Source organism: Meleagris gallopavo, chromosome 17 (assembly GCF_000146605.3).
Source record: "Meleagris gallopavo isolate NT-WF06-2002-E0010 breed Aviagen turkey brand Nicholas breeding stock chromosome 17, Turkey_5.1, whole genome shotgun sequence".
NCBI classification, from domain to species: Eukaryota; Metazoa; Chordata; class Aves; order Galliformes; family Phasianidae; genus Meleagris; species Meleagris gallopavo.
In genome coordinates, this window is record NC_015027.2 from 3670933 (window position 1) to 3686497 (window position 15565).

Consider the following 15565-nt stretch of genomic DNA (forward strand, 5'->3'; position numbering starts at 1 on the left):
TTTCTTTCTGAGCCACCGCTGTGGGAAATACACAGTTTGATCTATGGCTGAACATTTCAGACTGGTATTAATAAAAGCAGAATGTTAAAGATCCATTTCAAGAATAAATTGTCTAATTTGGTTTATAATCCTAACTGTTGTTTAAAAAGAAAGAAGAGCAATAATGAAAACAAATTACTCTTGATTTAAATATTAATCTTATATGGTAATTGTGTCTGAATAAATATTTCAGTTACAGAGAGTGGATTGTATTGTCAAACGTAGGGAACTGTGCTGTAGCTGAATTCAATGCCCTGTATTTATGTTTTGTAAAGAAGGGCTGGGATGCTTTGAAAGCTTTCTTCTGCTCTGCCTGCTCTGTGTGTGTCACTGCGGATTATGGCATGCCTCCATGAGTGATGTATGCTAACCATAGGAAAGGAAGGACATCAAATTGTCACAGACTCCTCGCTGAGGTTGCTTCAGCCAGATCAAAATGAAATATATCTTCATAAAGCCAGCAGCATCCACAGCACTGCGGGCTTTGTATTGTCTAGGAATGGGAAGCGCAGCTAGAAATTCTCTGTTGTAGTTTCAGGGAAAGCTACCGTAGCTGTTACTATAAGTTAACCTAATCTAGTTATAAAATTAAGTGCCACTGAACTTCTCTAAATAGGCAACTTACATTTCCAGTCATTTAGAAAACTGCATCGTCAATTATTGCCTTCCTTCTTCATCACGATTCCCTTCCCCTGCTGAACCTTGGTGGTGTCTTCACCACTGTGTTGCTGAGGACTGGAATTACTGCCTGCACAGTCCCCAGATATAAAGAGCCTCAAAAAAAAATTAATGAAGAGCTTCATATCTTTATGTGGAAGGTGCCAATGATCAAGGTTTGCTTTTTGCAGATCCTAGTTTAGCCCTGCAGTGCCTTAGCAAATATATCAATGTATTTTCAACATACAACCTTCTGAAAATAGGAGCATGCTTTAATTAATGCTCATTAGTACTGGTGAAGGTATCACCATTTTCATACTTAAGGGAGGAATATCTGCTGTGGAACTGAGAACTGCTTCTGTACTTTTCATTTCTATTTCTTATACAGATCACTCCCCAGTTGTTTCTACTTCATCTTTTCTCCACGCAATTCGCTCATTTATCACATTTTTATAAAAACTTTCTTGACAATCCTCATCTGTTCCACATTTAAGAATATTTAGTGGTAAAGCTAAATTACTAATTAATAGTGGGCACCAGTAATTTTTGAATTTGCTGCTAATATTCTTCTCCTTGAATTTTGCAAAAAGATTTTGCCTCTTTTATGAACAAACAGTAAGAACTCTAAATTATTAAGAAAATAATTAAATTATTAAGAAAACAGTAAGAGGTAGAAACATATTTGCTAGTTCTTTTTCTTTGGGAATTGTCAAAGAAATGCGTGGCTCACTTTGGTTTCAAACCAGAAATTACTGATTTTTTTATAACAAAAAAGAAATTGCTCTTTTCAGTTCCTTACATTTCAGGGATACTGCTATTTATTGTGTATCCTAGCATGCTGTGATGTGGAAAATAATCTATATTTCCTTTTAAATCCACGTTAGCTTTGCTGGTGTTCATAAGCAGCCCACTGTATACCATCTGTACTCTACTTTGAGAAGCTTGGTAGTCAGAGGGGGATTTGTGTTCGTGATAGCATTCTGAACTTTGGTTTACTGCTTTCTTTATATAGTCAGGATGTCTGGGAGCAAAAGTGTAGGTCATGCTCTTAATTATGTGGCAGACCTCTTTGGAGGGTTCTGTGTTACTACAGGGGTCGTTTTCTTGCAGCATTGAGCAAAGGTCAGGAGTAATTCTCTCCACATGTAATTTGGTGAATTTACTGAATTGAACTGGCAAATTTACTGATAAATGATAGCGCAGCTCAGCAGAATATTTAAATTCATTCCTATTTAGTGAAGTACTTACATGCATGCTCACCATATACACCAGGATTGACCCACAAGAGACTGAGCAAGCTTGTTTCGGTGGTTGGCTGAATAGGGATCAACTTCCATACTGTGGCTGTAAGAAAAAGTAGTTGGCCGTGCACATTACGGAGTGTTTCGATGAGCAGCCAAAAGATTGAAGCCTGGTTTTCAATTGCTCCTTTGGATTGAGTGTGTATATCCATTCTTAGGGAGCGTACAGCATCCTTCCTGTTAGAGGATTAACTGCTTCCTCTTTTTTCCTCTCCTGACTGCCTGCTTCCCAAAACTTTAAAGACCCTCAGCCACCACTCTTCTGTCCAAATTTTGTTCAAATTGGTCAAATGTTGTTGGAAGGAATGATAGACAGGTAGATTGATTGCATAATCCTTCCATTCTTAAGGAACCAGTACTAAAAACAAAACAAAAAAAAACAATTGTTTTTTCTGTCTGATTTTTTCCAGCTTTTTTTTGCTTGGAGGTGATATTTCAAATTTATATTTTGCTGGTAGTTGTGTTTTCCAGCTAGTGCACTTTTGTGTATTTTCCATTACAATGGAAGCAGATTGTTGTCTACATTTGCAGTGGTTTCATGTTAGCCTTGGAAAGAAAGAGATTATAGGTTCATTTGAGACATTAAAGTCTCGAAATTGGACTATGAATCTATAGTGCAATAGCAGTGAAAGTATAAAACAAAGAGTCTATAATTCAAGCAAACTAATATTTAGTCAGCTACCATGAAATGAAATCCTGCCTGTGATACTTGACTTTTTCCCTTCTGGTCTGATTGTCATTTTCACGTCTAGCTGTGCTATTTATGAAAGGAAACACAATTCACAAATTTTAATAAAAGAGCCAAATTTTGCAACACCTCTGAGTGAATATTGATCTTCACTCACTGCTTTTCACATTTATGTGAACGATTTATGAACCTGTTGAAAATATTAATGATTGCTAGCATTAGTGAATTTAAGATTCTAATAATTAGGGTCTCCCTTTCCTTTCCTCAAGTTCTTTAAAATCTATATTTCTTTTTAGAGGACTAGATGCACAGCTTTCCACTGTCAAATATAAAGATTTTTTAAGAACAGTCGTGAGATTCTTACAAGTGGGAGACGTGCAATTTGTACTGCTGCCCAGGCCCCAGAGTTGGTGGCTGTTTCCTAGAGAACCTTCTTTTAAGATCCAAGATGAGTGTCTTCAAACATATTGATAAAAGTGACTTAAAAGTCCAAATTATATTAAATTGAAGATTGTCAGATACTAATGAAGCATTTATGGTTTGATATGTGCACCTTGACATGGGATTCTCTCATTAGGTTATGTTTCATGAACTATCTCCCTAATTCATGTCATGTCTGTTTCTCTCTCTCTCCTCCAATTTTCTAGTTATTAGCTTGATCATATTACTGCTTTTACTGAAAGAGTGCTTTATTTTTGGAAACGGCAAACAGCTGCGTTGCATTCCAACCACATACTGAGACAAGGAAATGAGGACCTACCATTTCTCAGCCTGCCTAGTTAGATCAGTGGGTTTTCAAAGCCCTCTTAAATTTATCTGCAGAAGAATTCTTTTGTTTACAGCTAAATTGAGGTAAGGAAGGAGGCTGGAAGTCACTTGAGAATGCAGAAATGTGGAAGGAATAATTTTGAATGAGAGAGCTATTATCAGCCATTACATGTTTCCAGAAGGTCTGCAGACTTATTTAATGTTTGGCTATGAGGACTTGTTGTAGGAAGTGAAGCTGCATTTGGCCACAATGTCTGGAGCATGCTATGATCCAGTTGCTCTGAAGAATGGCTCATAGAAGGCTTCAGATCCAGCCAGGGTGGCTCCTCTGACTGCTTTAACCATTGGAATAATCAAGTTCTGGAGGAGACTTTCAGGGCAATAGAGGGATTAAAAAGCCATAAGTACTTTTAGAAAATGGAGCTTGATAAGTTTATCAAGAGATTATAGGAACAAATACATATGGACCAAGATCTCTTCCTGCCCAGATCATCATGTAAGTGCAGCTCTGCCTTCCTTCCTGTGCTGACAGCTTTTAATGTAGAATGAGTGATCATAGCTTTCATATTCACATGATGTGTTCTTCGTGTCTGCTTTAGCAGCTCTCGGACTGTTTGCATAAAGAAGGTTAGGACTGCTGAATAATCAATTGCTTATGGTCAGATCAAAAATATAGACCTTACCAAATGATAATAGTTGAGTGTACTTGTGTGCATAAATCAATGCAAACTATTTCTGTTGTCTGAAGACACGTTCACAATTATCCTGGGAGTAGTTTGATGATCTCAGGGTACCTTCTAGTGGATAATTCTCTGCAGCATAATAGCTGTGGTCATAACTTGTCCTTACTATTTTCTTCATTGCGATTCCTTGGAGACTGTCCAAGGATTGCCAAGCTATACATCTCCTCTTGTATCTCACTAATCCTGAGCTCAGGTGAAGCTAAGCCTAAAAAAGTGTGAAAAGTCAGGTGTGTCAACAGTGGATGGAGAGCAACACAAAATGATGATATTTCTTGATTTAATGGAATAGTTTGTGCTAATGAGAATGTGGGTTCTGTGAACTTCTTGACTGGCACATCTTTTAATGTCACAAGTACATCAAAAGTAATGATTTGTTTTGACAGAGCCTAGAATTCAACTGCAAACCTCTCTCATCATTCTGTCTGTATGATTTCGTCATGACTATCAGACTATCCCAGGGTGTACAGTGGGTAAACATCTGCTCAAATACTAAAACTATGCCATAGCTGGAGTGGAGAAAGGGTATTGTATCATTAGAGCTATAGTAATTTTGTGAGCATATCTCTTTGTATATCAGGCCAAGGTTGAAATATGTAGATAAAGCAGAACAGTGTGCAGTTCTGGAGATATTTATTTTGCACTGCCCTCTTTAACATGCAAAATATACAAACCAAAGATGTATACTTGTATGTGTATTTGCAGTCATCACTGGTTACTAAGAATTAGTAGAAAACAACACATTTCACGGAAACAGTGCAAGTTTTGTAACAGGTAGGGAGCTGGCTTTCTGTACGTCCTTATCACGCCCAAACGGTTACATACTTCACAAGATTTTTAGTATTTATGTTCTGAATGAGGTTTTTAGGATATTTCCTGTATTGAATGGTTCTTTCATGAAGTTCTTATTTCCTCCTAAAGAGTAGCAGATATTAATGACAATGATGAAATTGGTTTTACATTTAAACACTTTGGTTGTGCTGAAGTTTGCGAGTGCTGTGCAGCTCACAAATGTGGTTGTGAAGGTGAGTGGATGAAAAGCAGAAGTAACAGGTTGGCACTTAGTGTTGTTTAATTTTCGTGTTCTAGTAAATGTAGTCTTTTGATAGCACCTTTCTGAGCATACTTCCTTATCCATTATTTTCCGTATAAGGATTTGTTTATCAAAGCTAACGTTTTTTTATTTTTATATCAGTACTTTCTTCCATTTTAACTTGATCACAATTATTTGTCAAATCACACGTGGTAGCAGAGAACAGAAGCCAACAAGATGACCTCTGGCTACCTGGTTATAGCCAAGGTTCAAATCTGTAAGAGTTGATGGAAGTGGAGCTGTCTCCATTCTTATTTCTTCCTGTGTCCGTGTATATGAACACTAACATCAGTGCTCAGACTGTCCCAGCATTTCCTATCACAGAAAGGGTTCTAAGTTCTGTACTTTGGAAAATGATGTGCAAAGATTTAAACTCTCATAATTTAATCCAACTTTGAAATTGGTCCCTCTCTGACAAAGCCTTAGACCAAATGGCTTTCAGAGGTTCCTTTCCAAGGAAGATTATTCTAAATTTTTTGTGGGTTTTAGCCCAAAGATTTTTCAAAAGAGAGGGGAAAAGGCAACTGTAGATATTCTCTCTTTGGTTATTATTATATTTTTTTCACAGTAATGCTTAAAAATAAGTTAGATACTTGAAGCTCTTATAGTTTAATATCAAGGAAGCTGGAAAGCATATCTTTTTTTATTTCTAGACTTGAACATTTGGGTAAAGAAAATATGGTTTCTTTTTTTAGCTGAAATGAACTTTGCACTTTTGTAAGATGTTTGAGTTCAGCAGAAACACTTGCTCAACAGTTCATTGCAGAGGAAATTCCTATAGCAAGGGTGCTAATTTCATATATTGAATATATTCCAAAACAGGCACTGATTTTAAAATATAATGAAACTTGGAGTCTTGTGAAATGTAGTGCTGCTTCCATATATAATTACATTTGTTGAGCAAGTGTGGGCACTAATAAGCAAGACGTGAAGAGGATATGTTTCAGATTTAACCTTGGAGACAGAAGGAGCCTGTGTGCTAAGATATTGGATCTTCCAGTCTTGATGTAAGACTACAATTTCAACAATAAAAACATGTTAAGGGAGATAATTTTCAAATTATTTTGGATTCCAGAATTACACAGCCCAGGTGGGCATCAGGGAGAACAGCTGATGTTTGGAACACTGATCATAAAGTACCAAAACACTGCATCCTTGCTGTGAATGCAAAAATAATAACAGCCCTGTGAAGTGTCATTTCTTGGGGAGACTCACTCTTGAAGTACCTTTTAGACAAGTTTCCCAACTTTCTTGCACTGGGGATTCTTCCTGACCTTTTAAATGTATTACATTTGCTAGAAAAATAAAAATAAATGTTGAATCAATGGCACTAGTGATAAGATTATCTAAGAGATTCATCAGAAGATGTGCAAGAGATGCAATCATGAAAAGTAATAACAGGTGGAGTCAGGGGAGTAAAATTTTTACTCTTCAGTGCTTCATAGCTTATGTGATTGCTTTTCACCAAGACTGTGATCGCTACCTGGAAAATGTTGTAAACTCCATAATGGGCACTCTGTAGGAGACAGAATTAATTCTGCTTATATGTATTCTACATGTTCCCTTTTGCAGAGGGCTCACAGGACCAGAATCAGTGACTGGATTATAACTTTGCTGTGTGATTTTGCCTGATGGTATTTGGGCTACTTGGGCAGCAGTGCTTTTGTTGTGAGTTTGTGTGCTGGGAATACTCAAGAACAAGTGTTTGTGGCACTGTGCCATATGACTATGAAAGTCTTGGATCTGGTTCCTTGCTGGTTGATTAGCACTATGTTGGTGTGGCAGCTCCCTTTCAATAAAGGGTTTTTTTCGTTTTCATGAGATAATGATGTTGAAGTGCTTGTGACATTGGTAACTGTCTGGGAATTTGTAATGTGAATGAAATATCCAAGGCTTTTTCTGTTAGAAATATTTAAGACTGTTATTGGCCTGTGGACATGGGCTTATGGGACATGATTTGGGAGTAAAACTCCTATAGCTCTACAAATCCCAGAAAAACCAACAATCTGGAAGTAGCACATCACTTCTGTATGCACCAGAGAGTTATTTAATTGTGGCTTTTATACTTGGTTTTTGTACCCACAAAATCAGTTACTTTTCTCTTATTTGGTATTTTGTCAGTTCAGAAAACAATCATCAGTTTTCTGCAGTTGTCTTGTACAGCAGTGTCTGAGCCTCAGATGGACCCTGTAGAAATTCTCCCAATTAATAGTGATCATTTTTGGCTATATACGTGGTTTGCTCTTTTGCAGCTTTATCACATTTATGAGTTGTGCTATATTTATCATTATTTTTATGCAGAGGACAATAAAAAACAGCAGATAGACAAACCCAACAAACCTGACAATGCCTTTGCAGGGTTTTGTTAGGCTTAGTGCTGTCAGTAAAAATGTCTTCTTAACCCAACAATTCAATCCCACCTGCACAGTAACAGTGGTTTTTCTACTACTGCCTCATGATTGGGCTACTTCAAAAGTGCTTGATGTTTACTGATGACTGTGTTGAATAATTTATTGAGTGATTATTAGGCTGGATGTAATAAAGTCAGTGTTGATTTATCATTCCCTAAGCATAATGTAGTAAGTGATTACTGGATTTATTACATCAAGAGAATGCTCAGAATGATGGTTCTGAACTGAAATGCTGGTTAGTGGGGAATTACTTTTTAGATTTATATTATATTTTAAAAATTGTTAAATTTTATGCACTTTTGAATGGTTTAAGTATTTGGGAAAAGTGCTATCAACAGCTGGAAAATTGTATAGTGAATAATTTATTTGAAAATAGCAAAAAAAAGTCAAATAAATAATTCAGCAAATGTTTCTCGGCCAGCACTGCTGATGCCATGCTCCATAAAGACAAATCGATTTTTTTTTAAAGAACTTTATTACATGATTAGCAGACTCACTTTTGGTAATTTTTCTTGTTAGTTGGTTCACTTATGCACCGATTCCTTAAGAAAAATGATTTTTCATCTTACCCATCACTGAATTTTTAATACTAAGATGACAATGAATACAATTAAATTTTAATGTAGTACTCTATGTATCACCTTATTTCGATGTATCAGTGTTGATTAATGATCTTCCCTGTAGTACTGTGGGATTGATTCTAGAGACATCAGATTGATAGAACTCCCTCTGACCTTGGGAAGGTCAGAACCCCGTGCCTCGGTTTCCTGTCTATATTCAGAATATTTCATCCTTTTTGCAATTTGTTAAGACTGGTATTGGACTGATGTGTTTACAAGTAGTAGATGTTGCAGGAATTGCACCAAATTCTTTAGTTTTATTTTAACAGAACTCTAAATGTCTTGTAAACTCAGGCATTTTTTTCTTCAATAGCAATGGAGGGGTGAAAATCTTGTTTGGCACTTAGGGTTATATCTACTGAATGGATTGGTAGATCAAGGATTGGATGTGTGGAGTTCAGCAGCTGAGCCAGCTCCTCAGCTGGTGACAAGAAACATTCATGTTGTGCTATTTAATGTCAAATCTTGCAATATTTGATTTTTACCTTACATCTCAGTTTTATGGGTAAAATCGTTTACTAAAATTCTGCAATTTTTTCTAGTATGGATACTTGTCCAGTAAAGCTTGAAAATATTCACTGTTTGCACTCTTGCTCAGAAACTAGAAGGAAAAGGCAATCAGATTCGTTAAAACAAAGAATGTATCTTTGCCTCTAAGATTGTTTTGAGGGCTCTTGTGGTTTTTGTGCAGGGAAGACTGGTAAAAGAAGCTCATCCCAGAGACAGTTTCCAAGGACTCTAAATCAGTAGCAGAATGCTTTGTCTTCCTATACTGCATTGAAGAATTCAAATCTTGCCTGAAGCAGACACGTTTGTGTGCATTGTTTTAGAGTAGACTTGCAAAGGAAAACTGAAGATAGTATATTTTGACTGCTGAGGTTAAAGATAAAACAAACAAAGAAAAATACAAAAAACAACATGCACACAAATATTAAATGTGGATGTGATGTTTAAGAACATTATTCACCATCAAATGAGGATGAAGTTGAATTTAAGACATATACTGCTGCTGAATCTGAGAAGTGGCAAGACAGTAAGCCATCCATAAACCCTTTCTGCAACCCAACTGATAGAACTGGAAACAGCCAGCATGGTGTGTTATCTTGGTGTGTTATCTACTATGACAAAATAGCATATTATCTTACTTTTACCCAAAATTTTGTACTTATTTTGAAATGACTTTATTTCTGAAGTTGTTGAGGACAGCCACCACTCTGTGGTGGATAAGTCATTTTATTCCTTTTTATATGGGAAAGTCATTTTCAGTTTAATTTTTTCTCCTACAAAATGGGAATAATAGTTTTCACAAACTCCCTGAGGTCTCTCGGGGTCAGCTGTGCTGATGCCTGCCTTCTTTCATGCTGGAAAGTTTTTTGCAGTTATCCATGGAAACATTTCTTCCTTTTCTGAGTGCTGCTGTTCCATCTCAGCCTGACCTGTGCAGCATTTCAGGCCACAGGTTCCTTCAGTACCCTGCAAGAGCAGTACTGGAGATATGGGTACATGTGTGGAGGTAGAAAATAATCAAAATTACCTTCTTAGTTCTTCTCCCTTGAGGCTCTTTCATTAACATTCCTATGATATATCTTATTTAGCATATTCATGGCTCTAGGCTTCTCGTGTCTGCTGTAGCCTTCTAAAGACAGTGGCAAAACTTTGCATGTCATATTACGAGAAACATTAAATGCTGAGTCCTTTTAGTGGGTTCAGAACAAATCTTGTGCTATGAAGATTATATAAAGATCAAAGCTGATACCATAGCTAGTGAAATCATGAATGGGATGCTTGAATTGACTAACTCTGCCAACATCCAATAGCTATTTTTGGATTTACTGGGTCTCTGCTTGAAAATTGTCCTGCAGGGCATACCAGAGGAGTGGCTGGTTCTTTCCTTAAAGAATCTTGGCATAATGGCTTAGGTGTTAGGAATTGGCCTTGGGCCTTGAAACCAGCCTGTCTGATTTAAAAAGAGTCTCAGGCCAAAAGGGCAGAAAAGAAATGAAAAAAAAACATTGGCCTCATTTGGGGATGTCAGAAGTAAAGGGTACAGAATGGCTCTGCAGAGGAGGAAATACTCCCCTGGAGAGAGGACAGTGTTCTGCATTCTTAATTTGTTCGAACTGCTTGATCTCTTGGACAGGAAACAAAAGGCTGTTGAAGAAGTACAGTGCAGACCTGCTTGTGGTGTCCTGGCTGACAGGAGGAAAGACCAGCCTATTCCCTTCCAATCAAGTCTTCTGTTTTATTGTTGTCCCAGATTTTTTTGCTTGTCTTGGCATTGAATGAGAGTATTTCTAAATGCTTTTACACGACACGACTCAGCAGAGCTCTGTCCACATGGAGAGTTTATTGGCAACCACAATGAATTGTATCACACTTTAACAGTAAAGCTATGAAATACCAAATTCCAAAGTGAAGGACTGGTCTTCAAGTTATCATCAAGAACTGTTCCACTTTGACTACTCACATCAGCTTAGATTGCTGTCATGAACCACTGAGTTTGGCCAGAAATTAAAGGAAAACACATTCAGCATTTTGGTTAATATTTTGTAGTTGCACAGCATGGGAATAGTTGTTTAAGAATATATGGATCATGCTCCACTTCTCTATTCCCATCTTTTCCATTCCCATTCACTTCTCCTTTATTTTCCTAATATTTTTCCCCCTTTTTCCTGTTCCTTAATCTTTTTCTTTTCTTTTTTTCCTAATCTCTAACATACCTGGAAAAAGACTAAGTTGATTACTTTTTGATGATTGTTCTGGCAGTTTAAGTTTTTCTGTCATGTTTTGCCTGCGGTTCCCTCCTGTGCAGCAGCATCACATTGCTGTGACAGGACACATTGCTGGTGACAGCACCAATTCTGCATTGCCAATGACTGGTAGCAGCAGACACCAATGCAAAAATAAAGGCAAACACCCCGAACAGAATCTCAAAACCAAGGTTCATTATATGACGATTTAATTAGTTCTTTATACACAGAAACTGTGACAGAACAAGCTGTACAAAACAGGACTGCTGCTAGGTATTTATAGGCAATGTGTTGCCCATTCCTGATCATACAATTAAGGTAACCGAGTTTCCATAGCCACAGCTGTATGCAGCAGCTTTCTGATCCTACCTTGGTCAGCATGAAATAAGACTGCATTCAGTGCTAGTTTAGAAATTGTGCTCTTTTTTTCTTTTTTCTTTTTTTTTTCTTACATGAAGAAATGAGAAATTGAACACAATGTATTCCATTTTGGAAACACACAGGCTCCTTTTAAATTCCACACAGGATTGCAAGGACTCAATACATCCATTAAAATACAAACCTTAAAGATGATCAGATTAAATTCTTCAAGCAGTAGCTTTAGATAAAGCATTGAATTTAGCCAGCATGATAAAAATTCTGAGTATCTTGGGAAGAATCTCAAACAGGGGCTGTTGTCAAAACTAGCCTTAATAAAGAATATGCCTAATGTTAGCTATTTCCCACATCAGCTAAGAAAACCTGCTGGGTTTTGAGCACATTTTTTTTGTGATTCTCGAATCAGTTCCTGAAAAATGTTTTCTTTCTCTCTGTACTCCCTACACAAGTGGCTTGTGACACTTCAGTATTGTCCCCTTCTTTCACTCCTTGAATGTCATCCTGCTAAAAGAAATCATGCTCTTTCCTTTTCCTCTGCACTAACATTGATGATCTTTTTGGCCTTCAATGCTTCCAAAGTAAAAGCTCTGTCATTCTCAGTGTTCCCTGGATTTCTGCACCATTAAGAATTTCTGCATTCCCCAACAGCTTTACAGTATATTGAGTATTTTCATGTCTCTATAAATGCCACTGGACTATAGAGCTCACCTTGCCAAGAGACGCAATAGAAACTTTACTGCATTGCTTTCTATACAGTAGCTGATTTTATTACAAGCTTTGGAGGAACAGCACCTTTGAGCCCCTTTCTAACTTCCTCTCTTTACAATTCTGCTTTATGGTATTCACTTAAGAGAACTGTGTAACCTTTTATGAAGGACAGCATATAAAGACAAAGTAACGTGGACAAGTTGTCAGTAACACCAGTATTGCCGGAGTATCCTGGAAAATCACACCTAAACTCTTTGTTCTTTTCTGGTGTTTTTACACAAGCATCCTGGCCAGATTGGCCAATATTAAATAGTCCTGTTTTGTAACTCTCCCACAAGTGGTTAAATTAGATACTCTTGGTTTAGATGAGGACAGAACTGAGCTTCAGGCAGACATTCTCAAGGTAGCAAAATATCAAAAAATCATTTCCGTGTTTTCTGACCTTCTGCTCTGAATTACCCATGTTTACAGATCCCATTCAGAGCTTTAACCTCCGTTGTGTTCCTCTATTTCAAAAAGCAGACCATAATTTTAATGCAGTCTTTCCTGTTTCAATGACTGACTCCCTTTACATCTGATCATATTTTGCTTTAGCAGGGAGGAAATAAGAATTTGCTCATCAAGGAGAGAGCTTTGGAGTCAGATTTTTTGGTCTGTGCAGATAAACTTGCATGAAGCTTTAGCCTTGAATTTATGTTGAACTGCCTTTGTTTCTCTAACCATAAAATGGAGCTGTGCTTGGCGATCCATGTCCCAGAGTGTTACTAAGTCACTTGAATGTATGGAAAATACTCTGAGATCTTAAGACAAGTTCAAATGATTAATTCATTATTAAACCCATCATCCACCAAATCCTCTTTGTGGAAGAGGCTTAATCCAATGTTTTATTAACATAAAAGCAATTATATTACTGTCTTATCACTCATGTGAATGGAACCTTTATTTTTCTTGCTTGCTTCCAGTGCGGATGGTCCTTCCTCTGAAATCATGCAGATTGATTTTGAAATTGAAGACCTGACTGACCTACCTGAGACCCAGCTCATCACATGGCAGGTAGAATATCCTGGAGATACAACATCTGATCTCGGAGTCTCCAAGATTTACGTCAGCCAGAAGGACCTGGTAGGAGTTCTCCCTTTGGCTATGGTAAGAGATTGGCATTCTACAAGTTTTGAATAGTGGTTTACAATTCTCGAGTCTGATGGGTGCAAGTGATCTGCTGAAAGCCTAGGGGATGGTTTCAGTTCCTTGAGAAACAAATTCTATCATGTGAAGTTTGCTTCATATAGTAGTGCAATGTTTGAGGGCAAAACTCAGCTTCTTGTGGAAAGCAGTGCTATGCTCTCTTTGCTATAGCAAAAGTTGCTATTTGTCATTGCACTGACTTCTTAGAGGCAGGAGCTGAATTTGTGGCATTCTCAGTGCTCAGACTTCACACTTACTCCATGGAATAGCATCCCTGGACAAACATTTCAATGCGATGTGTGTGTTAGTTGAGTCACAGATAGTCTACCTTTGTTCTAGGGTTAAGGGCTTCCCAAATCACATTTTTTTCTGCCTTTCAATTCTGATTCCAGGATTATTTTGGAATAAGAAAAGTGAAAGTCATGGTATGACTTCTGAGTGATTTTTAATTGTCTGGAGAACCCAAAGTATAGTACACAGACCTTTGTCTATTCTACATAAATGTATTCAGATGGGCTGTTTCACCACCACTGTGCAAACTATAAGGTTTCAAAAATGCCTGATTCTTTAGACTTTAGCTTATCTGAAAAATAACACTGGTAGATAGCCAGATTCCAAGTACGGACAGATTTTTTGAGCTTCCTCTTCCATCTGTGTTTCTTCATTATCAGGGATGAAATATAGCAGTCTAATGTGTGACTTGCTCCATTTTGTTTTTTAGACAATCTACTAAAAATATTGACACAGTATTATTTAACAGTGAAAAGAAAAGCAAAAATCAATCTCAGAGTCTTTAAAAAAATGTAACCTGGATGGTTGCCTAGTGATAACCTGTTAATTATGCCATTACCAAAGGCTATGAAGTTGTTCTGTGCACTTTCAGATTCAAAGAGGCGATAATGGCTATTATTGTAATTTACCAACTTTATAACTACTCACATGTTGTGATGCTTTATTTCACTAGAGATATTTCTTCCCATTTGTAATGGCTCATGCTTTCATTACCAAGCTGTATGTCACAGCTGAAACAGCTCTTTCCATCTTGAATCGTGGCCGTCTAACAAAGCAGTGCTGTAAATCTAATCCCTTTGTTTCACACGACTGTTTTTATGGACTAGTTCCTGCTATTGAACAGTAGATAATCTTTGTTGTTTTGTTGATAAAAGAAGAGGATTTCAAGTCTTCAGGTTGGACCCCGTTGTTCACAAGTTCTGGAGTAGAGGACTAAGGCTGCAGAGGTGATCTGATTTACATAACCCAAATTATGTGTGGGTTAGTTATCTTAGTCTCCTAATGAAAAGATGGAAGAACTTATTTTTTTCTTTTGGCACTAATGGTTGCAGAAAATACTGGATCTTCTCACACATGTCCATGATCCATAACTTCTTTAGTATAAAGCAATACAGTAGACAAAAATAGCTCATAAGAACAAAGACAGATTCTCCTGCAAGTTGCTACAAATCAGCTCACTCTCTTCATTTCCATTAAAAGAAGGAAAAAGCTATCCCAATTTCAAGAAGCACAAAATTCAAAGGTCATATAAAGTCTATAAAGTTATCAGTAGGTGACATTTTACAAGGCGACAGGTGTTGGAATAATGGGTAACAGAGAAAGCAAAGATAAATGGCAGAGATCCCCTAATTACTGACAGACTCAGAATAGTTCTTACCTTATTTGCATTAACTGGAGTGTCAGGGAAGAAACTCTGGGGTATCACAAATCTCCAAATATTTGTGACACCACACTTTTTACTCAGGAAATGATAATTCAGGTGCAGACCTTTCAAGATGTGTAACTTAGCTTAGTTTGGTACTTCAGATTTCCCTGTGAACTTAGCAGAGCTGGTTTGTAATTTAAAATTTTAAATAATTGTGATAAAAAAGAATTTTATTCTGTTTAGGAGGAACCACTATGAAGGCAAAGTACTATATTCTCTCCTTCAGTAGACTGGGGTTAAGTTGGGTTAGTGGTTCTGTGCTTCTTAGCAGAACATGTAATCTCATGTTTAAAAGCACCAAAAAGAAATACTCTTGAATATTTCAATTGCAGATTAATTTTTCAAAAGAACCATTTTACTGCTTTAACATTAGACAGAGCTTTGTTTGTTTGTTTGTTTTTTAATAGACTAACACATACCACCTCTGCACCACCTTTTTTTTCTGTAGTCTTTTCTGACAGCTATTATGGATTTGTAAATTGTAAAGCAGAAGAATGGCCAATTTAGAGC

The 15565-nt window shown here is 37.1% G+C and overlaps 1 protein-coding gene across 1 annotated transcript in view; it reads left to right on the forward strand.

Moving 5' to 3' along the window:
- LOC100549382 (transmembrane protein 132D) overlaps positions 1 to 15565 on the forward strand; it is a 193655-nt gene that overhangs the window by 98824 nt on the left and 79266 nt on the right. Inside the window, 1 exon segment of the mRNA XM_031555950.1 lies at positions 13116 to 13299. Coding sequence (XP_031411810.1) covers positions 13116 to 13299 — 184 coding nt within the window.